Consider the following 24,716-nt stretch of genomic DNA (forward strand, 5'->3'; position numbering starts at 1 on the left):
GTAATCTTAAAGTTGCATTTGTAAATTTGTTTTGAAGACTAATAGTAGTTGACATGGACTGGGTGATACAAAGTAAAGGAGACAGAAATAAATGGAAAACAGAGATGAACTTCAAAAGGAGATGAACTTGGTTGTTTATGGAAATGCAAGCTGGAATGGGATCTCAGCTTTCCATCTCCACTGTACTCTGCTTCTCAGTTTAAAAAAATTATTTCTTTGTTCACAAAAGCCTTGCAATTATTTGCAAGCTTAGCAGCTGTGTGCAGAAAAAGGAATACTGAAATGTTTCATTTGATTGAAAATACTGGAAAGAATTATTTTATGATAATATTCAGATTCATCCTTGATGGAACTGACCCGTATAATGTGACCTGCTTTACCAGGCTTTTCATGTTGAGAGGCTTGGAAGAATTACAGAGATGAAGGACTCTCTGCTCACATTCCTCTTGAGGCAGAGAGGAGAAAAAGTAAAGCAACTATACAAACCATATTGATCTAGATTTTCTTTAAGGTTCATCCAGTTCCACTTCCTTGTGACACTTCTGGGAGATTGTGACCAGTTCACACTGGAGAGTTTGATGGTCAAGAGGTGTTTGTGCCTTCTCAAGCTCTTTTCTGTGTGTACATGTTTGTGTAGGAGTGGTTGAGATTAGTCACACACTTGGATTTGTGTGAGTAAATGCATACCCTTACCTGCCAGTGAGCTTGCAGACACACAGGATTAACAATGTATGGTGACAAGTGATCAGGCCTAGTGCCCGTAGCACCTCGTGCACACACGTCACACGAGTCACGAGCCAGGCCCAGATCTCTCAGGCGTCGCACACTGGTAACCACCTTATTTTACTTTTCTGCTAGTTGTGCCACCCTGTTAGGTGAACGCCTAAAGTAGGTATGGAAATTGATGTACAGCAGCTTGCAGACCGGCTGCTTGCATTAAAAATTCTGTGGGCACAGGTCTTCATCCATTATATACAGTGGGCTCTTAGAAATGTCTTGATGTAATGTTCAAATGCTTGCTGGATTTAAGTTCATCCCTGATGGAGTCAGTCACCTGGAAAGAAGTGTCTCTGGATCTACTAAGCTTTGCTTGCTGTGTTGAGAGAAATGGCAATTGCAGGGGTTCAGATACTTCCCTACTCACAACTTATTTCCGTTAAAATTGAGAGGAATAAAACATGAGGCAAACTGAAATCAAATCACTTCAATTCTGGTATATGTCCAAGATTTTTAAATGTTGTTGCTCTGTTGATGTCTATTTTAAACATTTAAATGTAACTGTCATTTGTCTACCAGAGGGCTTGAAACTTTTAAAATCTGTGGCTCTTTTAGCATGATTGTAATGACTTCGTCTTGAGTGTGATAGTTGTCACATCTTCCAGGATTGTTATTTTCTCATTTACTCCTTTTTGACCTTAGAGGGAAATTTGTGAAAATTCTCAGCACTATTGAGTGTCCTGAAATGGAGTGGGCACCATATAGTACATTTGGAATTTGACCCCTAATAACTCTCTTTTTACTTTGGTATTGTATCAAGTCTTGAGAATTGTACAGTATATAAATACTGAAAGATAGTATATAAATAGGAAAGATAGTTAATGCATTTTGTCCAACTGAAAATTACTGATCTAATATCAATGCATTATGAAACTTAAATGACAAATTCAGTAGTTTTGTTATGAATACTGCCCTTAGTCGCTTCAAAGTATCAATTAAGGAAGTGAACTTAGAAAGAATTCTCATGAAACAATTTTTTCGTGACCTCTTGTCATCCCACCATTGTGACAATGGATTTTTCACAAGCACTGTGATGATTTTTAGGTCTAAGAAAATTAAAGCCTTCCATTAAGCATACCTTGGTATGTGTAGGTAAACCCTCTTAAAAATGTTGTGCTCTTGTTATAGATGTGATGTATCAGGTAGCATCTCAGAACAAGGCAATTTCACAACCTAACTGTTCTCCCTGGAAAATACTTTTGAGATAAAGCTGTTGATAGAATATTCACAGGTAGCATAAGTGGCAATCACATAACAGATTCTTTCTCAGTGAGAGGCCTGATTTTGGCAAGAGAAATTGGGATCTCTAGCAGTGGTGTCGAGTCCACCAAAAAAACAACAAAAACCAAAAAACAAAAACCTAAACAAACAAAAACCACAAAACAAACAAAAAAAACCCCCCACAAAACAAAAAATCCATTGCAGTGCATTTTTGCTGGTCTGTCATGTCAGCTGTCAGAAACTGTGCCTTGAGGACTTAACTCCTCAGTCTTGGTGGAAGTTTCACTGCACCCCTAGGTACAGTGCTGAGCAGTTTTGCTCAAGGGGCCTGGGATCCACAGCATATTTGGGACAAATTGGCAACAGTCCAGCTGAAGCTGCCACGTAAGAGTCAGTAAAGCGAGCGGCCAAGTGTCCCCTGGCACGCGGTTACCCACCATGCTCTGGCAGCAACCAGCCAACTATTTCTGTCTTCCAGGGGGCCCTGACCCAACCTTCCTTCTCTTCTCTACATGCAGTGATATCCCCATCCAAAATTAAGAGTGGTGTCATATATCCTCACTCATGCCAGAAATCATCACAGTGTGAATTGTAAAAGCTCATTTGATTGGTGCTTAACTTTTCATATTAAAAGCTGAGCACCTATATTTGTGCTTTGAGGGCCATGCTGTAGATAAATCTTTATTCCTTACATGATTAAAATACCTGATGTTAGCCCAGTTGAGTAGGGCATGCTGCTAATAAACACCAAGGTCATGTGTTCAGTCCCCATATGGCCATTCACTTAGGGGTCAGACCCCACGATCCTTGAGGGTCCCTTCCAGCTCAGAATATTCTGTGAAATATCTGTGAAAAAAGCTGAGCTGAGGGCATGAATGCTTGCAGTGGAAGCACATCTTTGATTCTATTTTCCTAAACAAGCTTGAAGTAAAACTCTTTAAATCACCCTCTTAATTTCTTTCCCCACAGAGCCTATTCCTTTCATGTAAGTGCAGATGGTCAGATGCAGCCAGTTCCTTTCCCTCCTGACGCCCTCATCGGCCCAGGAATCCCTCGCCATGCCCGTCAGATCAACACCCTGAACCACGGGGAAGTTGTGTGTGCAGTTACCATCAGCAACCCCACGAGACACGTGTACACGGGTGGGAAGGGCTGTGTCAAGGTTTGGGACATCAGCCACCCTGGCAACAAGAGCCCTGTCTCTCAGCTGGACTGCCTGGTAGGTGAACAGCAGCACACAACACTGAAAGAAGATAGGATGTTGTGTTAAGATTGCAGTGATTCCGCTGAGGGGTAAAGGGTAAGCAGGTATTTGATTTCCGTTGTGGTATCACAGGTTGGTATTGCATTCGTAATTTTGTTGTTTCTATTAGAACTAAGGTTTAAATATGTTCCTCACCATATCTGAGGGTCTTTTCCCCCACAATGAGTCAAAATATTTTTAATATCCTTAAATTATGGTAGGAAGAAAGATCAAAGACAGCACAGCAAATATTGTTTATAAACTTTGACATTTGCTGGCAATTTTACAGCTAGTTGATATCCTATCATGCTAAAAATTGCTGTCTTGCAGCTGTATTCTCTGAGAATATTTGGGGATTGTGTCACGTATTTTGTGTCTGTGTATGTGTATGAATGCATTGACCTGTCTTAATGTGGCAATTAAAAATATCCCTCAGTGTTATTCACAAATTATTTGAATGTGCTAACAAGATGAACTATTGTTAGCAGCTTTTCTCTTGTCATTTACCAGTTCTTGGTGAGATGTTGCTGCTTGTTACAGAGGCAGTAAAATGAGAACTGTGCAGCATGTGTAGACTTATAATGAATTGCTACACAAGTTGCTACACAAATGAGGAAAATTGCCCAAATATTTTCCTCTGACATCTCCTAGACGGTGGCAGCAAGTCTCACTGGAATGGGAAGGGGGAAAGTGTGCAGGGAATTTGGTATTCCCCCATGCTGAGAGGGTAATGTGCTGAAATAAACAGAGTATGAAAATACAACTTTCTACACCAGCTGTCAAATTCAGCTATCTTGAATTGTTTTGGGCTGGGTTCAGGTCTTTGCGTTTTGATGCTAATTAAGATTAAATATCTCTCACTGCTGAATTTTGTAGATCAAGTTGAAGTACTTCCCTAATGTCGTGTAATTTTCTGGCATTAATACACTTTATCATTGTCATACGTATAAATGGCTCATTAAAACCAGGAGGGAATACAATACTTTTATGGATTTCTGCTCTCATGTTAATGCTGTTTTCTTTCCTCATGAGTAATCTCTTGATGGCTTCTGTCTCCACAGAACAGAGACAACTACATCCGTTCCTGCAGATTGCTCCCTGACGGCCGCACACTGATTGTTGGTGGGGAAGCCAGCACATTATCCATTTGGGACCTGGCAGCTCCAACTCCTCGCATCAAGGCAGAGCTGACATCTTCTGCTCCAGCCTGCTATGCCCTAGCTATCAGCCCTGATTCCAAGGTCTGCTTCTCTTGCTGTAGCGACGGCAACATTGCGGTGTGGGATCTGCATAACCAGACTTTAGTAAGGTGGGTCGACCAAACTGATCATCGGGTTGTGAGGAGTTATTTGGATACAGCCATAAATGTGCTTTTGCGTATATATTCTATTTTCTCTACGTATAGATGCTTCTAGTATTTTGTTGTTCAGAATAGCCATGGTGATACCTTGACAAAAATCTGTATGATTGTTTATAGGTTTTGAGAGTTTCATCGTTCCAGGCCTTTTGATCGGCCCGTAACTATAGTTCCCTAAATATCAGCTGATATCAATACTGCTGTAGATTCCTTGAACAGATGCTTTTCATGGTTTCCATGCAACACACTGCTCTCGCTTTAATCTCTTTAATCAGAGATACAGTAAATATGTCTTGGGTGAAGCTATGTGTAAATTACTGCGTTGCAGACTTAGTCTTTCAGGAGCATGGGTTGGTCTCAACACTGATATACAGTAAGTTAAGAGCTGGTCACACAGAGCTTCTCAGTGCACTGCACTGTGTATATGTTGTTACATGTAATATCAGTGTTGCATGTAAAGTCAAGCCTTTACTACCTGATGTTACCATGTTAACTGCTCTTTTTTTTCATCTTCAGTGACCTGCACATTTTTCTTAAACTAAGGCAATTTTGATGATCATGCTACAGTCTTCGAGGGGAAATGACTATTTTGAGTAATGGGTATCACGCAGCCAGCAGCAAAGATTTTCAGAGTACCTGACTCTTAAAATGTTCTTTTTGAAATCAAATTAGCTGTCTGGCCTGATTGCATCATCAGTTCATCACAAAACTCACATGATTATCCCAGAGTTTGTGTTAATCTGGGGTTGCTGTTGGAATCCAAGTTACAACTCAAGGACTGGAAGAAGTTATTTTGTATTTTTGCTCAGAATGTGCTGATCTTCTTTTAATATTTTTAGGCAATTTCAGGGCCACACAGATGGAGCGAGCTGTATTGACATTTCTAATGATGGCACCAAATTATGGACGGGAGGTCTGGACAATACGGTCAGATCCTGGGATCTCAGAGAAGGGAGACAGCTACAGCAACATGACTTCACATCACAGGTTCAGTCTCAGAACCTTTGACATGTTAACAAAATTTTCTCATTTTTTTTAAAACAAACAAGCACGTTTAATTTTTTTTTTCTCCTTTATTAGCAAAAAAAAGCAGTCTAAAAGAGAACTCCAAAGAATTTCTCACTTAGTCTCGTATTCCATACTCTCATTTTTGATTTTGGTTTGGTGTGGTTTTGTTGTTTTTTTTCTTGTGGCAGCTAAATGTCTATCTGGATTATTACTGTTTGACAGATTAGTACCTCTCCCATGAGAGTAAGGGAGAATCAGTTTTATAAAGCAAGTGCCAGATTAAAATGTTCCTCTCTGCAATCTGTTCCCATTTGTGTAGATTCAAGATCAAAAATGTTTTTTGAAAATATTTTTAAAGGCTGCCAGATAAGCTTGGACATTAACTTTTATAGTTTGATTCAGTACTTCACTATTGAAGTTTTAATAACATTTGATAGCATGGTTTTGCAGCTGTGTTTGCATGAACCAATTTATCTTGATTACTGTAGTAATTGGATTATCATGTTTTTAAAACTGCAGTAGACCAAAAATGTGAGTTTGCATAGTGCTAACAGTGCAGCAAGGGTCAGTTTTGAATATCTCAAGCTCATTCCTTTACTGACGGAGGCATGTGCTGTGCTAATTACAGATCTTCTCTCTGGGCTATTGTCCAACTGGTGAGTGGTTGGCAGTAGGAATGGAGAACAGCAATGTCGAGGTGCTGCACGTTACTAAGCCGGACAAGTATCAGCTGCATCTTCATGAGAGCTGTGTGTTGTCACTCAAGTTTGCTCACTGTGGTAAGCAAATCTTTCTGTGTCAGTGTTTTCCTCCACGAAAAAATCATTCAAGGTTACCTTTGAATGAAAGTGCAATAGAGCTGCTAAACTACAGAATATAGTTAAAAATTAGTTATATTAAATTTAAGTGTCAAGGTTATTTAAAAAACTCTATCTGACTGCTTATTTATATACTGCTTATTTTGTGATGGAACATCATAGTGCAACCAGATGAAAATGTTACTGTTCTTTGGATATGTGTAAATGCTTTGTTGTTACAATCTTCTATTTCTTGAGGTGTATTCCTTGAAAACAAAATGCAGCAATAACTTTTTGAACAATCTGTTGCAGGCAAATGGTTTGTAAGCACTGGAAAAGATAATCTTCTTAATGCTTGGAGAACACCTTATGGAGCCAGTATATTCCAGGTAATAATCTCCTAAAAGCTATTTTCCACATACATTACAGTACAGTAGAGCTGCACATCTTAGGGTCTGTCAGTAGCCTAAGGAGTTTTCAGGTGGAAATGCAGCTAATTACTGTAGTCTTTAAAGAGTTTGTCTGTAATTAGAGAAAGAAATGCTTTTGTCCTTTCTAGTATTTCACTAATTCAGCTCTTACAGTAAAGTGGCCTTTTAATCCAAAATTATTCTTAATACCCTTCTTTCTCACCTTGTTCTGTATCTTGGTGAAATACAGTCCTCAAGTCATGTCGCTAGGTGAACAGTCACTGAAGGTCCAAAATGTGCTAAACCAGTGGAAGTCATATTCAACATGTGTATTTTTCTTGGGTGAGATGTGTTGATGGATTGGACCAGCAGACTCCTGAGCTGAAAACTGAGGCGATGTGGAAGGGCCCACTGAAGTATAACTGGAAGCTATAACTTATCTATAGTCCCTCTGTGCCCAGTTTTAATGGCATTTCAGTGCCACTATAGAAAAGTGGGATTTTTGGCATGTCTTTCCGTTCTTTCACCTGCAGGCACCTCTAGGTTGGGAATTTTTGTATTAAATTTAACTGTTCAACTGGCTCTGATTTAAATGATCAGTCTCATGTGTACTGCTGCCTGCCATGTCTCCACTTTTGGAGACAGTGCAGTTTACCTTGGTATGAGAAAGGCACAGTCTAAGATTTCCTAGTAGAGGCTATCCATTTCTAAAACCAACCCCCACCAACAGCCCATGTTCTGTCTGTGCCCTGGCAAGAGCACATCCCCCTTAAAAGTAATATTAAATAAATACTCCAGTAAGCTTTCTTACAGAGGAGTAGATAAGGAAAGTCCTAGTACAGTGAATAGAGATGTTTTTGCCAAAACACAGCATGATTGGGAAGTGTTTAGCTCTTGTGGTAACAGGCAGAAAATTATGTGGACACATATTATGTAAAGAAAATATGCACTGAAACAGCAAGGTAAATGTGACAATGCATACACTTCATCTTAGAACAAATAGCAAAGCTAGAAGAGACAGAGCTACTGCAACCTGCTCTATCCTGTGTCCCATACGGCTCCTACATGCTTGTGTGTCCTGTTACACCAAGATTTCTTTTCCTAATTGCATCTTCTGTGATCATATCAATTCCTTTGTGCAAAGCTTTTGTCTTCTTGTGTTGGAGAAGTAGTGAAAGGAGATACAGTTATTTCTGTGGACTCTCTTTGTTTCAAAACTGTGGGTAGGTAGGGCTTTGAAGTGTTTCTCTATGTGAATTTCTTGTTTACAACAAAAGAAGTGGAAAGAAGATGGGTTTTCATTCATTTTTATGCAAATCAAATGCATAAAATATTAATAAATGTTCATTCCTTGTAAAGTATATAAAAAGGACTACTTCTGTTTGTTAGATTGATAGATTACCTCTAGGTACATAATATTCACTTCCCTTTCTACCACTGTTTTATTTTACAATAGATCTTTCTGTGGAATAAAAGTATTTTAAAAAATTGCCACTATGGTACTGATGCTTTAATGAGCTTTTCACGTATTCCCTATCTATAAATTCTTCCAATTAATCTTCAAGCCCTTCAGAATTGAAGGACTCGAAAGATGTAATTTTCTTTTTCCTTTTTTCTTGTAGTCCAAAGAATCCTCATCTGTGCTTAGCTGTGATATCTCTGTGGATGACAAATACATTGTCACTGGCTCTGGGGACAAGAAAGCTACAGTCTATGAAGTTATTTATTAGAGACAAATCTGAATGCAGACAGAACTCCTTCTCCTAGCACTTTGCTGTATATTCCTTTTTTTTTTTTTTTTTTTCATTCTAAACTGAAAACTTAAACGCTCATCACAGTTGTAGAATTTATTTTTACCTTCTTAACTTGCTATTGATTTGTGAAAGTTCATTAAGAACTTCTGATACCAAATTGTCAGATATCTACTTGGAAGAAGATGGAATAAGCATACTTAATGGTGACTTTGGCTCTTTAATTATGTATTATAGCTGTAATGTATTTATTTTGTTTAAAGAAGGCTTTCTAACAATGAACTGATTAAATAAAGCTGTCTGGCCTGGCTTTAGTTTGAAAGATGCATCATATACTTGTGTTTTTGCAGATGGATAAATTGGGGATCTTGGAGAAGGATGTTCAGGAGATAGTTAAAATTACACTAAATAGACTTGTAGTTTCTATCCAAAAAAATAAACTTTGTTATATTTTTTAGTCCTGTTCTTGGATGAGACCTCTAAGTGTTATTACAGTATAATTATTTGGTGGGAAGATGCTGTATCTTAACTATTTTAGACAGTCTTGGAAACTTAGGAAATTGCAAACTGTAGCCAGTGATCTACATGCCTGTGATGAATGGCAAATTCAGTTCACATCTAAATTAAATTCACTTTAAGTAAGAATGTGCTAATTTATATATTTGCAATGTTAATATGGCATCTTGTGTACAGATTTGTTTTCAATGCTTTTCTGTTGATAAACATAAAGCATTTTAGGTGTCAAGCTAGGTTTTTTAATATAAACACCTCTCTTTGTTATATTGTAGAGAGTACAATAAGTTGCCTCAAAGAACCACCTTTGTTACTTCTGGAAACTTTTGCAATGTTTCCTTGAAAATGGGGATATGTGTCTTTGGGCAATTTTTCAATTACAAGAGATTATGAAAAATATTTGATATGTTCTTTGGAAACTGCACTGAAATAAGAATGGATGCCTACCAATATACAAACTACAAAAGCAATGACCTCTGAGGTAGGATTTACAAGAGTACTCATTCCGACGTACAAAAAAGGAATGGATTCTCGTTGGGATAAGGACTTGCTTTGTTCGCCAGCAGTTCAATCCAAGTCTTGATTGGATGTCCCTAAAACGGACGCAGACTGAGCCATTGTGCCAGAGACAACGTGTTATCTTTTTATGTTGTTGTTGTTGCTGTTAAACTATGATCTGTGACTTTTCTTTTTTTTTTTTTTTTGTTTTTTGTTTTTTGTTTTTTTGAATGCTTTAAAAAAAAATCTTTAAGTCTGTGGATCTGCTGATGTACAGTGCCTTTGCTGCTATGGATCAAAATCAAGAGACCCGTGTAGATAAATCTTATTGTATAAGTAGAAAATTACTTAATTTCATACTAGAAATGGATTGATGCTGCAAGTTAAAATGGACTGTTTATTGAAGTTCCAAATGTGGTAGCAAAAAATGGTGTCTTAAGTGCTTAGTGTTTGATGTCATTAACAGTTTCGTAATACTCTACATTGTAGAAAGATTTTGATACTAAACTGTGTCATTGTACATAGTTCTAATGCATTGTATTGACCACCAGTACTTCTATAATGGTAGATTATTGTTTGTGCATTCAGACTTTTAAGCATTAAACATAAGTAACTTCTAAGATGCATTTTTCTTTTTTTTTCTTTCCCTCCCTTATTGTGTGTGATGATCTCAGTCACACGTCCAGCTGTTCAGTCACGGAACATACCACTACAGATACTTGTGGTTTGGCCACTGAAACACCATGTAGAGTTTCAGCTGAGATAGTGAAACCTATGAATTTATGGTTGCTCGGGTTACCTGACTGCACTGATTCTGATCACTCGGAGATGTCAGACTTCGCCTGTCACCTAAGAGTTTGCCTCTTGCCAGTTTTGTGGTTTCCCATCTGGCATACCTACGTTATCCCGTACCTTGGGAGAGAGTGAAGTGGAGGACCACTACTGCTCACATGCCTAGTGAGTATGTAGCACTCAGGAGGATTTAGGAGAGGTGTTGCACTGCAGCATCACACGAGGGTTTCCTCATCCAGACCTAAAGTCTCTTTGTACTCACAGACAGGCTTCTCTCACTGACGTTGGGGTTTAGATCAAGGATTTAGACCAGCTTCCATGAAGTCAGTGAACACAAGTTAAAGTAAGCTAGGGAAAATTAATTAATGCACTGCTGGGAGGGGTGGCAGAGGGAGGAGTTATGCTGTCTGTGATAGGAAAAAAGGAAATGAAAAAAATCCAAGGGAAAGTTTGGATTTTGTTGTTCTATAACCCATTTCTGAAATGATGCTGTGCATGGTGGAAATCCCCAAGCATGCAAGCCTGTCATGATATGGCAGTCTGTGGTGACTGCTGGTACATGAACCCAAGCTTAGAAATATTTTGAGTTTTCTTGAAATGTCAAAGCAAGATGTAAGTTGATGAAGTCATTCACTTGTACTCTGAGCGACTGTTGATGCTTGATGCAGGAGAGTGTAGAGGCAAGTTTCTCTCAGAGCTATCAGTTCCTTAGAGTTAATGATGAAGAATTTTCCACATGTCCTCTAGAATAATGTAAGGTTTCACTTGTACCAAGGTTCTGTGCTACTTAATACAATAATACTCCATAAAAATAAACATGGTACAGATACCTTCTGTTAATATTTACTCTTGTCTGAAGAAACAGAATTTCCTGGTTGCAAACATATTTGAAACACTTTATCTTTTCAAAGCAAAAAATATATTTTTTCAAAAATATAAAAGGCTAGGGTGTACACCATTTACTAAAAAAAAAGAGAAACAACCTGCTTAATGCTTGGAGAGGATGTTGTATTTTTATGTAGTATTTCAGGCATGAGATTACTTAAAACATCTAAGATAAAGCACTCCTTGAAAAAAATAAACATTGCATACACCTGAATTTGTAACAGAGCTAGTTTTGACAGCAATGTAATATACTTCTGAAGCAGCCTGCCATATATCTGCTTATTAATGTTTGTATTGATGGCTTGTAAGCAGTGTAGAAATCAAATGCTTTAATCCAGGATTACTGCAGTTAAATGTGTAGTCATCCTGATTTTTTCCCCTTCAGGGCTGAGTGCAAGTGAGACATTGTACAAAGCTACTTTTTGTTTTTCAGTTATGCACACTTAGGGTCACCCTCTTTTTTCATTTATTAGTTTTATTTGCAACTGCACAGCTCTACTTTGTGCAAAGTGTTTTGATGCATGTGTTTTGTGCCATAAACCTGTGGCAAACATACTCCAAATTCAAGGTGCAACTGTCTCTTTTTCTGTATTCTTCCCTTCTCAATTCTTGTTTAGTGCAGTGATTGATTAAGACATTTCTTTTTATTTTTATGTCTTTTCTGACTGGCTAGCATAGGTACGTTTAAAGTGAACACTTCCTATCAAACCAGTGTTTTCTAAAGATATGCAATTTTAAATTATGTTTCTCTGTTTTTAGCCAAAAGTGAATTTCTTTCTCCTATTTCTTAAGCTCCTGCATTACATGAAAAGAAAATAAGATTTACTTTACTAGCCACGATTTTCATGTATGAGGGATTTTAACTCTGTACTAGAATAGTTCAAATTGGATTTTGTGTATTGCATTGAACTCTGTCACCTGAAGAACATACAGAAATTTCTTCTTCCTGAAACGTTGATAGGTGTGTGGGAGAAACAGGAAGGTAGCTATGCAGGTCTACATGTGCCTGGACTATATTCTACAAAAGCATGCTAGATCCTCGGCACAAATAAATACTACTTCTGTTACTACCCTATTTATTTCCAATCATTCTGACTGAAATCCTGATGTGACTAGCTTTTACTCAAGGATTTGTGTTGTGAAAGAAAATTAAAATAAAAGTATAAAATAGAATATAATAGAAATAAATTAAATACAGTTTCTGTATGTGCAGGAGTCAAGAAATTCAAAGCAGAACTTGAGCTGCACTGTTTCTCATTTACATTGAATATACTGCATCTTTGTGGCACCAAATTAACACTGCATACAGCAATACAAAAACACTTTAGAGCATCAAGTATGGCTAGTGAGAAAAACGCCACTTTAAATATTTCAGAGCAAATGCACTCTGAACAGCTCATCCAAAGAGCTGTTCTCACATGGTGTGTAGGAGGGTCTTTGCCTTCAGTCCTGGAGAGCTTTTCTGATGGTAATATTTTGCAGTGACCACAGTGGTGTTGAAGAGGGTTGAACAGTTTGGGCTTGATGTGCAGCCAGCCAGTACTGCCATATACTTACATGAGAATCCCCTTTCCAGACATAGCAGGAGATGAATCCTGGAGTGGTGTGCTGTAGAAGATCATCTCTGACAAGCTCTTAAATAATGCACCTGCCACGTCTGCTTTTGAAACAAGAGTTACTGAACACAGCCCTTGAGATTTCGCGTTTCTTCCAGTATTTGGACTACAGCGTTTCCACTGCACAGCAAGAAATTTTTATGTCAAAACCAATAAATGTTCTTACTCTTACCAAATGATTTTCTGTCCCAGTTACAAGGAAACAGTATTATAGTGTCTTTTTTTATTATTAAAAATGGTGTAATCTGACATTTACAACTTGTCCATAAACCTGCTCTGGAGTGCAAAGAAGCTCTTCTGTGGGGTCACTTTGACTCAAGTGGTTCTAAAAAATGGCCAAAATAAATTTTTCTTGTTTTGGGAGAGACTAACCTGTGATATGATATGCACAGTGTACAAATTAAGAAGAAGGACTGTCTAGTGGTTACTTCTGTGTCTGTGGTTTGGACTTAGCTGATTACACCAGGATGCTAAAATGCATCTGAATGTTAAAATCAGTAAGTACAAATATTTAAGGATTTTTTAAAAAAATTCTGCTGTTCTACAGTAATTATATTGACCCAAACTGTCTTTTAATGTCATATCATGGTAAGCATCTATATTCCACTTTCTTTTGATATTCAAATAAAAGAAGGGGTGGAAGAATTTTAAGCAAATCTTTAGCTTTCAGTTAAATCTGTCTTTAAAAAGCATTCCAATGCTAGTGTTGAGCAAGTAATTTTCTTGGGTTTGTCATTATACTTGAAGAATTTTGTAACAAATGTGCTGTAACACAATCCACAGTAATGCCAAAAATGAGAATAGGTGATACAGCTGCTTTAAAAGTTAGGGATTAGAGAGTGCTATTAACATTGGGGGAAAACAGTTTGATTTTGTGAACAAAGGTGTTACCTCATTTCCTGAGCAAAAGCAATACGGAATTTTAGCTGCATATTTTAATGCACTATCTGTCCAGTATGGCTTAGGGGTTCAACTTCAAGGAGTTTCAGCAATTCTGTCTTGATTTTTTGTACTGTAATTTAGGACACATTTGATGAAAAAAAAAGGTAATTAAGGACAACTCTGGTCCCAGGACCATGGGCAAAAGGTGGTACGTGGAATGGGTTGCTCTGCTTCTGATTCCAGCCTGTGCTCTGTGCTGCCTGACACCTAGTGAAATGATTTGCATGAGCCCTGTGTAAAGTGTTTTTATGTTCTTCTTCACGAAAGGCATTATCTAAAGGCTAGCTATCCATTATTTTGAAAAATTTGTCACAGCCGTATTGAAATACAGGGAGGCTTTTTCTGTTGGGAAAAGAAAAAGGAGGACCTCTGGGGAATCAAGCATTTCAACTCCTTATCAAGCACTGTAAATGTGCAAATGAGGCAGTCACACTGCTGTGTTATAAACTGTCAGTCTTCTGCTAGAGTGGGGAGAAAAAACCCTAAAATATATGATACAAAGATAATAGATTTTCTTGTGTTTCAGCACGGCTTGGAGGTATTAGGTATGAAGTCCAATTTGCACTCATTTTAGAATAAATAAGCATGAATCCTCTTGTGATATTAATGATGATGTGTCTGGCCACCTAATAAAAAAAACAGTGACTGAAAGAATGAGGATAGTTACCAGGCTTTCTTGTCTCCAACACATGAAGCAATATTATTAAAAAAACACCCAAAAAACACTGCTCATTTTATAAACTTGTGTGAGCAACAATGGTAATATTTCAATGAAAATATTTTTTAAAGCAATGTTAATGCCATCCTCCTATTTATCTATGCACACGTCTTTACCTGATTAAAAAAATTGCCACCTCCATTGCAAATTAGCTTATTTCATCCAAGATTTTAAGAATAATTGGAAGAGCTTTTCTACATCATATCTGTTTTTAGGGTTTCTTGCAGGCTGTATGTGACTCCAATGATATTTTCTCACTTTTTTTCTCCCCTGCTGAGAACCTTCCTGAAGCTGGTGTTCAGTGCTCCAAAGATGCTCTTGCTTGTGGCTTGGTCTTGCTCTCAGGGGTTGCTCAGTGAATGGGAATGGGAAGCATTCACAGGATTTTGCTGGCTGTAACAACTGCTGCGACAGCTGTTACAAGTCCACTTATGCCTCCTCCTTTCTCTGAGCAGTCTTAAATAAAGAGATGCAGTAGGAGCAGTCCTCTGTGCAGCTGACCCCTCTGCTTTACCAAGTTTCACAGGTGCTCATCATCTGGAAATGACAGAGGAGGAGAAGCAGCTAGGAGTTCTAGGTAGGCTCAATGTGCCAGTGGGAGACAGCCATGAAAAAGACAAATGTGAAATAGGATGTGTCTGGAGAGGCATTTGCTGCAGAAATAGGGAAGTATTGCTGCTATTCATTATACAAGGCACTGGCGAGACCTTGCCTAGAATAGTGAGTACAAACCTGGTCACCCGTGTTCAAAGATTTAATTGAAAATGGAACTGATAGGGAGAAGGGTGTCCCTTACCAGGCAGACTGGAAAAACAAGAGTATGGAGAATGTGTCATGTAAGGAAAGCCTATGTCCTTTTAATCTTTCAGGGTGGCAGACCAAGAGCAGATACAAATGGCATCTAAAAATACCTCAAATGTCTATTCATCAAGGGTGATGGTATTACAGCTGAAAGATAAATCTAGCATAAAAACCAAAAAAAACCCACCCCACCCCACCCTCTCCAAAAAAAACCCCCAAGTGAAGATAATAACATAACATGGAATTAAAGAGGCTCAGTTAAGAGCAGACTACCCTGCAATGGCTCTCCAGTACAGAGATGGCCAGGAAAAAGCAGACTGCTTTAAAGACAGAGAATGATACATTTATGAAGATGTGTGTGTGACTGGAGGATATTTGCATCCACAGCTCATGGGTCTCTCCCAGTCCTTCTTACATACTTGATCTGTGTATAAAAAGAATGTATTATTGTAATGGAATGAAGGGATGTTTATTTTGGAAAGAAGCTTGATGGGTGAAGAGAGTAGAAGAGAAGGGCTGTCAAACAGAAACCATGCACTTTTGGAGTGTTTTCATACAGCTGAAAAATGAGCAGTTCTCCCTAGGTCTATTTATTATGACACTGCTTCTCTGAAAACAATAGTAGGAAAGAGAACTGCACATAATGCAAGCATAACAATGCAGTGTGCTATGGCCTACTTAGACTCACTGGTTTGTACTCCATCAGCCCAGAGAGATGATCTGGTTTTTTCTTATAGGTCAAAAGTGTTTGGAGATTCAGCAGGTGCTTTTCCTCCACGTCTGCTGCTGGCCATGTCCATAGCACTTGGGTTCAGCGGAGTGTTCCAGACTGCAGCTCTGCGGACTGATAGCTGTGTGCTGCTCAGAATAACCTCAAGGGGAAGAGAGGGAAGATGATCTTGGCTACGCGGGAGGGAGGCAAGATAATTACAGCTCTGTGTAGTCAGTTGTAGTGACTGCTACTGTGTACTGCTGTGAGAGATGTGGCTTGAGGACAAGGACTGCTGAGGGTTCCCTTACTTACCATGTCAGGAAGCATAGGAGAAAATGGTATCAAAACCCAAATTGTTCTGTGTGAGACATGGGCAGCCTTCTCCCATCAGGCTGAAGTTTACTAGCCTTGGCCTCTAGACCTGGCTTTTCTTTTCTCAATGCCTAATAAAAGGAAAATTTCTGATCCTGAGACAAGTGTTTGTATATTTCATTCTGGGCATGTCTGCAGCTGGAAGAATGTGAACATGGATATACAGGCTTGACAGACCACCACAAGAATTATTCCATATCAATTACCTTATTTACTTTTAACTTTTTTCACTTTTTTCTCCTTTTCAAATGTAGTATTTTCTGAAACTGGATTTGAGTCCATCAGAGAAATCATTGTTGACCATCCTGCATAGCTTTTGAAAGAACTTGTTTAAAGTATCAATGTGCAATTTTAACAATGTGAGGAGATTATGAACTTAGTTTTCCCTGGCTTCATGTGAGTTTCAAGCAGGAAGGAAAAAAATCTGATGCAATTAAAGTTAGGCACCTAGAATGGTACCCAACTTGAATGTGGCAGGTTGGTAAAGGAACACACAGAAGGAACACTACAAATGGCTGGCTGAATTTTGTCTGCAGAAAACAGTGACAAGAATGACTGTACCTGTCACCTTAAAAAAAACCCAAACAAACCCTCAGCAATTCAAAAGACAATCATCTCTTTTCCTACACTTTGAATTCATCATGATTGTCATCTGTTTCCTAAGCCCCTTGTTCACACTGTGGAAGTAAGATTTCTTGAGAAGAAAAGATAAGAAATTACCATCAAGCATTTAGGTTCTCTTGTTATCTCTTACTGAAATACTGAGCCACCTTGATGGCATTGAAATATTTGAGATTTATGGAGCATACTTCTTTCCTGCCAGGCAATCTTAACTGCCTGGGTACAGAGGAACTCTAACTATGGGATGTAACTTTGTGGTTTTCATATGATCTGGTGATCTGTTCTCACTGCACCTCTCCTGTGGTTTCATGACTTACAGGGGCATTCCCATGAGTATTGTAATGGTATGAGAAGCAAAGAAATCTGTCTTCACCCTTAAGAATCTAAAATATCCTGAGTAGGTTGTTAAATGGGAGAGATTTTGGGTCCTTGCAATGGTTTTTTCTCAGACACCTCCACAAAATCTAATATGTGCCCTTTCCCTGAGCTATAATGCTCTATCCAGCTCTGGGGTTCTCAGCAAGGAAGGACATCAACCTGTTGGAGCAAGTCCAGAGGAGGACACCAAAATTATTAGAGGGATTGGGCAACTCTCCTCTGAGGACTAAGGGAATCAGGTTTATTCAACCTGGAAGGAAGACTGGGGACATCCTGTAAGAGCCTTTCAGTACCTGAAGGCAGCCTGCAAGAAAGATGGAGAGAGGCTCTTTAAAGAGCATGTGGTGTAAGGAAAAGGAGCAATGGCTTCAAACAAAAAGAAGGTAGATTTAGATCAGATACTTGGAAAAAATCCTTTCCCGTGAGGGTGCTGAGGAAGGCACTGGCACAGAGTGCCCAGAGGAGTTGTGGATGTCCCATCTCTGGAAATGTTTAAGCCTCAGAAGAGTGGCCACATTACAACCCCCCACATGCAAGGACAACTGAGGCTATTGTTGATAGATCCTTTGGGGCAGATTAGCATGAGAGAACACTGAATAACTAGTGCTTTCAGAGAGGGAGAGAGAAGGAAATAGATATGGCATGTTTATTTTAGAACAATGTGTTTGCAAATGAAAGGAGGTATTTAGCCATTTTGGTTATTATCTATAGAAATGAAATAACAAGAAAAAATACAAACTTGTCACTTAATATATAAGGAAAAGAAAGAAAGTGAGGCTAAGAGTAGATGACTTAGGAGGAGTGGCTGAGGATACTTGAAGAGGATACTGAGGAATGACCTCAATGCTCTCACAAATTCTCCTTCTGCTTGGGAAGCAGAGTGGTAGGGACTGATCTCCTCACTTGTGTTTGATGACAGGATACAAGGGAATGACTTAAATCTAATCAAGGGGAAGTTCAGACTGGATATTGGGAAACAGTTTTCACTGAGAGGGTGGTTGAGCACTGAAAGCAAGCCTCCTAAGGAAGTTGTCATTGCCCCAAGCCTGTAAATTTTCATGTAGTTTTTGGACAACACTTCTAGATAAAAGGTTTAACTTTTAGGTTATCTTAAGTCAAGAGTTGAACTTGAAGAACCTCACGGGTCCCTTCCAACCTATGAGATACTCTGATTATTAATTACAGACAATTAAAAATCTAAAAGAAGAGTCAAAAAAAGAAAGCCTCCAAATAACCCAAAAGTTCACTAAAAATATGTTCTCTCATGGAAAATCTAAGATAATTGATACCAGTTAAATTTTCAAATTGAGATTTACATTTCAGATTACTTTTTATCTGGAAACTCTCTCATGATTTAGAACTCTGGTTCTGCTAAAATTATGAGCTCTCTTCCTGAGTGAGAACACCCTAGGCCTGGCTACAGGTGAGCTCATACTCAGTCTCCTGTTCTTCTGAACTCAGAGCAAATGCTGTGTTGGCTGTTGCCAATACTGCAGGCTATTCACCTTAGCTGTGTGTCTGTGTCTCCTGTCTTGTTTCATTGTTTGCAGCCTGTTTGGAAACAGGATTGTCTTCTCTTCTGTGTGTACAGTGATTGAGCCTCTCTGACATCTTTGTGCACATCTGGAACACACATAAAGTTGTGGTTGCTGGTTCTAGAGATGTAGACTGAACTGTGGGGCCAAAGGTTTATCTGAACTAATTGCCAATTTTTAATCTGTTTTATGGTTAATATTTTTGATAAACATCAATTCATTATGGTGAATCTTGGGTTCTTTTTTGTTGTCTTTGGGGTTAGGGGGTATAATGCCAACTCCTAAAATCCTATACTGACCCAGCTGAAAAGCCTGTTTGGTGTTGTTTTATGTTACTTTATGTACGCCTACAACACTTCTTCATTTTGAGTATTGGATATTAGACTCAGACGGAAATCATATTTCTTTTTTTCTGAAAGAAGTAGTAGATCTGTTTTCCACAGCGGCTCCTAGTCCAATATTTTGATAGTGTACTGCATTGATATCTATGGAAATTATTGTATGATGCTGCCCTGACTTAGCTTTGATCACTAGTTAAAACATATTTGATAAGCATGCTTCTCTGGAGACATTTTGTTATCTGTGGATTAGAAGTGGGACTGTAACCAGTATGTTTTACTTAGGGATTCGTTTATAACCTACTTAGTATTTATTCCATGAAAGATTACATGAAGGACAGAAGCACATTTTTAACATGCTGCTTCAGGAAATTTGAGATCAAAACACGGTCTAGTGTGAAAAGCTGACACACCTGTAGATATTCCAAAACCTGGAAAGCTTGCATGTTGTGTCTCATTATGCGGAATCATGTGTAAAATGAGGTACCTCCTGAGGGAAATCGTAATGACTGCCAGTTGGTGTTTGCTGAGCACTGTGATGTTGCTCTTATGAGTCCCTTAGGAGGACTTCGTGTTATGAGGGTTGTGGTATTTTCCCAGACAGACCAGAATCTCAAAATAGTGAGCTTACTCTGAGCCCTAAACATCTTGCTAATGAACAGATTATCACAACTGAAGTCTCATTTCTCCTTTTCAGAACCCAGATTCTGGATGGGTGAACTTTGACAAAAGAGTGCATTGCAGTTGAAAGCCTTCTCCAGACATTGTTATGTAAATAAGGGGCACGGAGCAAGTGTGTAACTGTCTCTCCCTTTTGAGTGCATCCTTGTTCATCAGTTATGACACCAGGTGGTAGTAGTTATGGAAGTCTGGTTGTTTAATATTTGGAACCCAGTATATTTTCTGTTCTGTCAGTTAAGATAAATGTGGCATTTTATGTGAGTAGAGATGGTTGAAAGTATTTGCTAAGATGCTTCCAATACTTTACACTAGAATCTCTGCATTTCTATTTCAAGACCTACTTTACATGAGACTGATAAAAAATATATTTGCTTTCATTACAGACATTGTTTATATAAGGTTTTGAAACAAAAATCCCAAAATTGGTGTCATCAGTGTAAATATTGTGCAAAACCTAAAGGAAAACATGGAGATTTGCTAGAAACATTTTTTTCCCAAAGTCCTCTGTTATCAAAGACTTTTAAACAGCCTTTTAGGAAAACCTAAGATGTTTACATAAAGGCATTTCAAACTCTTTCTCTGTTATAAATAATGTGTGGTGACTAGGTATGTTAAAGTTTGCAGTAAACCTCTTTATCATGGTAAGATAATATATAAGTTTTTAAAATATGTATTTAGCTCTCAGTAGATAAAAGACTATTCCTCTGAAGAGAACTGTATTTCTTGAAGTTGTTAAATCACTATGAGCTGTATAAAAGTGGTTAGCCTATTTAAGTGTTCCACCTATCCAATGGTCCTTTGCGTGCAGATAAGCTACAAGAGAATGGTATGCATTAGCCAAATATTTTATCTTAAACAAGAAAAAAGCTATCAGTTTCACTTGGAGGCACTGTATATATACAGGTTCCATTTTTTGTTACTTTTTTTTTGTAACTGAAGCATCACTAGGTCATAAGACACTGCCATTCAAGTGATTGAGGTAAAATATTTTCTTCTGTATAAGCATCTTAAATTTTGATAGACATCAAAACTTGGAATCAAGTTGGTACCAGAATGTATATGGATGGCTAAGTAATTAGGTTGAGCATGTGTCCAACAGCCAAAGATATGGTGCTCCTTTGTTCTGAGAAGAAGCAATAAAACCCGAAAAATGGTCATATCTTTTTAAAGATGCAATCAATTTTAACCTGCCTCTCTCTTTGCTGCAGGGAACTTTATTTTTGCAATCTACTGCTGTGAATGGTACTTCCTCCTGAAAAGGAATGTTTTTTGTTCCACTTTGCTTTCCTTAATTTTCCACAGGGCATTAGTTTTACTGAATAAAATCACTCAGCAGTATAGGCAGCTACCTGTAAAATAGGATGGTGAGCATAACTGTGAAGGTCTGCCCAAGACACTGGTATGACCTCTGTGTAGCCTGTTGGAATCCTGACACTGCACTGTCATTTTATGGAGTCACAGAATCACAAAATCACAGAATCACAGGATGGGCTGAGTTGGAAGGGACCCATAAGAATCAATGGGTCCAGCCCCTGGCCCTGCACAGCACCATCCCCAAGAGTCACACCATGTGCCTGAGATTTATGCCAAGAAGAGCATTTATGTGCTGAATAACAAAACAGGATTGAAATTTGTTCTTGCTGCTTTTGATTGCTGAAATTGTAAGATCAGTGCTGCCCGAATGACTGGTGTTGCACTTATATCTGCTTGGCGTTTCTCCACCTTACAGTCTTTAAAAAATCTGGTATTTAATACTGAAATAACTGACACTATAACTGCTCTCTACAAAACACTTTTGAAATGAAAAATTAGCTAGATCTCTCATATTAGATTCTTTTGCATAATATATAAAAGGTGTCTCTGTATTAGAATACAGTAGATGTGTTCACTCATTATGATACAATTTATTTGATATCCTCTTGTGATGTGCAATTCTGTTTAATACCTTAACTTGTTCAACTGAATCACAAAAGCAGCAGAGAATAATGCAATCATTCAGAGTGATAAAGGATAATATATTTTTCTTGAAGGGACAGTTTTTGATTTTTATCCAGTCTCACTGGGGCAAATTTCTTTTTACTTCTATGTATATTTGTTTTGGGGGAAAGTCTCATGTTTAGAGCTAAGAGTGGGCCATACAGTTAGGCTTTGTAATTGCACCTTTTGAAAACTTTGTTTATATGTCTTTTGCTACTAGTACCTCAGATATGAAAATGCTTTTGAAAAATGCCTTCTTTGAATTTCAATGTGAATCATCAAAAATCCCAAACGAAACAAAATAAATACACAGACCAACAGGTTTTCATCTTCCCAGAAATAAAAATAGTAGAAAGCTGACTTTGAGCTTTGGTTTCTTTAGAAACAGGGCAAATGTGAGGCACAGGTCTTGTGGGAAAGTGGATAATAAAAAATGCTTTTTCTCTAATAAATACATTGCTGAAAGGAGTACTGAAAAATATAAGCCATACATTATGCAAACATGCATCTGCATATCCAAATGATAATAACCTTATGCAAAAAGTTAGGTCTGTGATCTCCAGAAACAGGTGAACGTTTAATGGCAGTCAAAAGGAAAGATAGATTCATAATTTTAAAAGTAATTTTTATTATAATTGGGCAAGTTGTAAGACAACAAACAATCTTAAAGATAGTTCAGAGTGTATAGCTGTTTGCCATGAAATACCTGAAATAAAGACTGTAGAAGGACACAGCTAAAGATGGAGCTCTTTCTTTAAGCTAAATGAAAATGGAACAGGATTATTCAGCTTATCTGCTCTTCTCTTTCTAATGTCTGAAGAAAACTGTCAGATGGATATGGATTTGAAATTGTATTCCTTTGTTAAACACTCATTTTTTAAAATACATATTGCAGACAAACTTAAGTGAATGAAGGCCTCATTGTATTGTTTCTTCCTGCACTATTGTAAACAGACATTTTAAATAGGGTTTTTTAATTTTTAAGGGTTTTTGTGGTTGTGGAAGTAGAGGAAGAAAAAGAGAAACATAAATAACTCTAATAGATTTTGTAGGTTTGTTCTTTTCTTCAACAGAAAGAGAATTGATAAATGCCACTTACCAGATCTTGTTCTCTGAAATTCCTGTCAAAAACCTTAAAGAGAGTAATTTGATTTTTTTTTCTCAGTGTTCCAACACCAACTTATTGATTATAATACGATGTTTTGTGCACTCATTGGGGAACTTAACCTGTAATGCTTTTAGTTCAAATCAAGGAACTCACAGAAGAAACAGAAGATTAAGAGCTAAAACCACACTTGCAAAACCACACTTAAAAAAAAGTGTGGTAAAAGTGTATAGAACTGAAGAGAATTGAATTTGGCTGCAACTACACTTATTACCAATTGTATTTTATAAAATTTCTTGTCTTTTCCTTGTATTGGCATAACACAGACCATTACTTGTGATGTGTGATTAGATGAGCATAAGATATCATAATAAAATACTGGGAAGTCTTTCCAAAAGATGGAGATATGCTTAAGAAATTATACTGGAATCCTAGTAACTTCTCAAACTTCAGGTTATATGACTCTCACCAGATGCTACCAAACACTGGGTTACGTGTTGTAGCAATAATCTGCCCATTGTAAAAGTAATAAAAATATGTGAAATATGTTTTCTACCTCGACTTGCTCTTAATCACCAGCAAAAGAATCTTTTACCCAGATTCAACTGCTACTGCCTTATATTTTCTCCATTAAAAAAAATTAAATACTGAAACCTATTTTTTAATGCGATTGAGAAAATCTCTCCCAGTATTCCCGCCTGTAGAAACTGTTAGGGAAAATGCAATGTGAGAGCAGAAAGAGCCATTCCACCAAGAAGATGGACTCGGTGAGTCAGTACCTAACCCTCATGCCATTTGCTGCTGATTTCAAGGAGACCTTGAATTGTAGGAAGGCATTGGAGAAGCAGGATCATCTTGCAGCACTTTCAAGCTTCAAACGCTGCTGCTGACAGGTGTGCAAAATTTAGAGCAATGTATTACTGCATTTCATCCCTAATTTAGAGCTAGAGCATGTTTGCAAGAATGCGCTGACTGTTGCAGAAACCACCAGAACAACGCTGAGAAAGCTCCTCTCGGTGAAAGCAACCATGTTAGAGAATAGCTCCTGCTATGGGCTTAAAATCACTGCTGGCTGCCTGCCAAGGGACAAATATTTTTGGCAGCTTGGGAAAAGGATCCACAAAAGAAAGTCTGTTACCACAAGAAAGACTTGCCTCTGAAAATATATCCCAGTTTGTGGAAAACCAATTAAATACAGTCATTGAATCCTTTTAGTGTTTTGCTTTATTTTATTTTATTTGCATGGATTACATTAACAGCATTTCAAAGTGTAGAAACTTTGTTTTTGCTAGTATGAAATAATGAGATTCTTCAGACTTAGTGCATGTCACACACTATTTTATGCACTTCATATTGTGTAAAATTATTTACAATATTCTCTGGGAGTGAAATAAAGAAAGCAGTCCTTTACCTGAGCTTAGATAATTAGGAGTTTAATGATGAGTAGTAATCACTTATAAAAAGGATTAGTCACAACAAGATTAAATCAAAAGAAAGAAATTAGATGGGATACTTTCAAAGGCATCCAGCCCCCCAGTTTCATCTACTTAAAATGGAAAATTTGGCAGATAGATTTTAGCTTGCTAAATTATACTGATTCTCTCCCTGAGAGAGTTTTACTCTTTCCTGAGTAAAAGCGAAAGAGTGGATGGCTTAGCTTGAGCATTT

General features: G+C 37.9%; 1 protein-coding gene across 2 annotated transcripts in view; it reads left to right on the forward strand.

The window, feature by feature from the left end:
- The window catches only part of LOC134563900 (transducin-like enhancer protein 4), a 98,152-nt gene extending 87,957 nt beyond the window's left edge, over window positions 1–10,195 (forward strand). For both annotated transcript variants that reach the window (XM_063422314.1, XM_063422315.1), the window contains exons 15-20: window positions 2,968–3,217; window positions 4,303–4,550; window positions 5,438–5,585; window positions 6,235–6,385; window positions 6,716–6,792; window positions 8,436–10,195. In XM_063422314.1, coding sequence (XP_063278384.1) covers window positions 2,968–3,217; window positions 4,303–4,550; window positions 5,438–5,585; window positions 6,235–6,385; window positions 6,716–6,792; window positions 8,436–8,543 — 982 coding nt within the window. In that variant the 3' untranslated portion in view covers window positions 8,544–10,195. The remainder of the gene's footprint in view (window positions 1–2,967; window positions 3,218–4,302; window positions 4,551–5,437; window positions 5,586–6,234; window positions 6,386–6,715; window positions 6,793–8,435) is intronic.
- The last annotated feature ends 14,521 nt before the right edge of the window (window positions 10,196–24,716 follow it).

This window comes from Prinia subflava, chromosome Z (genome assembly GCF_021018805.1).
Source record: "Prinia subflava isolate CZ2003 ecotype Zambia chromosome Z, Cam_Psub_1.2, whole genome shotgun sequence".
Lineage (NCBI taxonomy): Eukaryota > Metazoa > Chordata > Aves > Passeriformes > Cisticolidae > Prinia > Prinia subflava.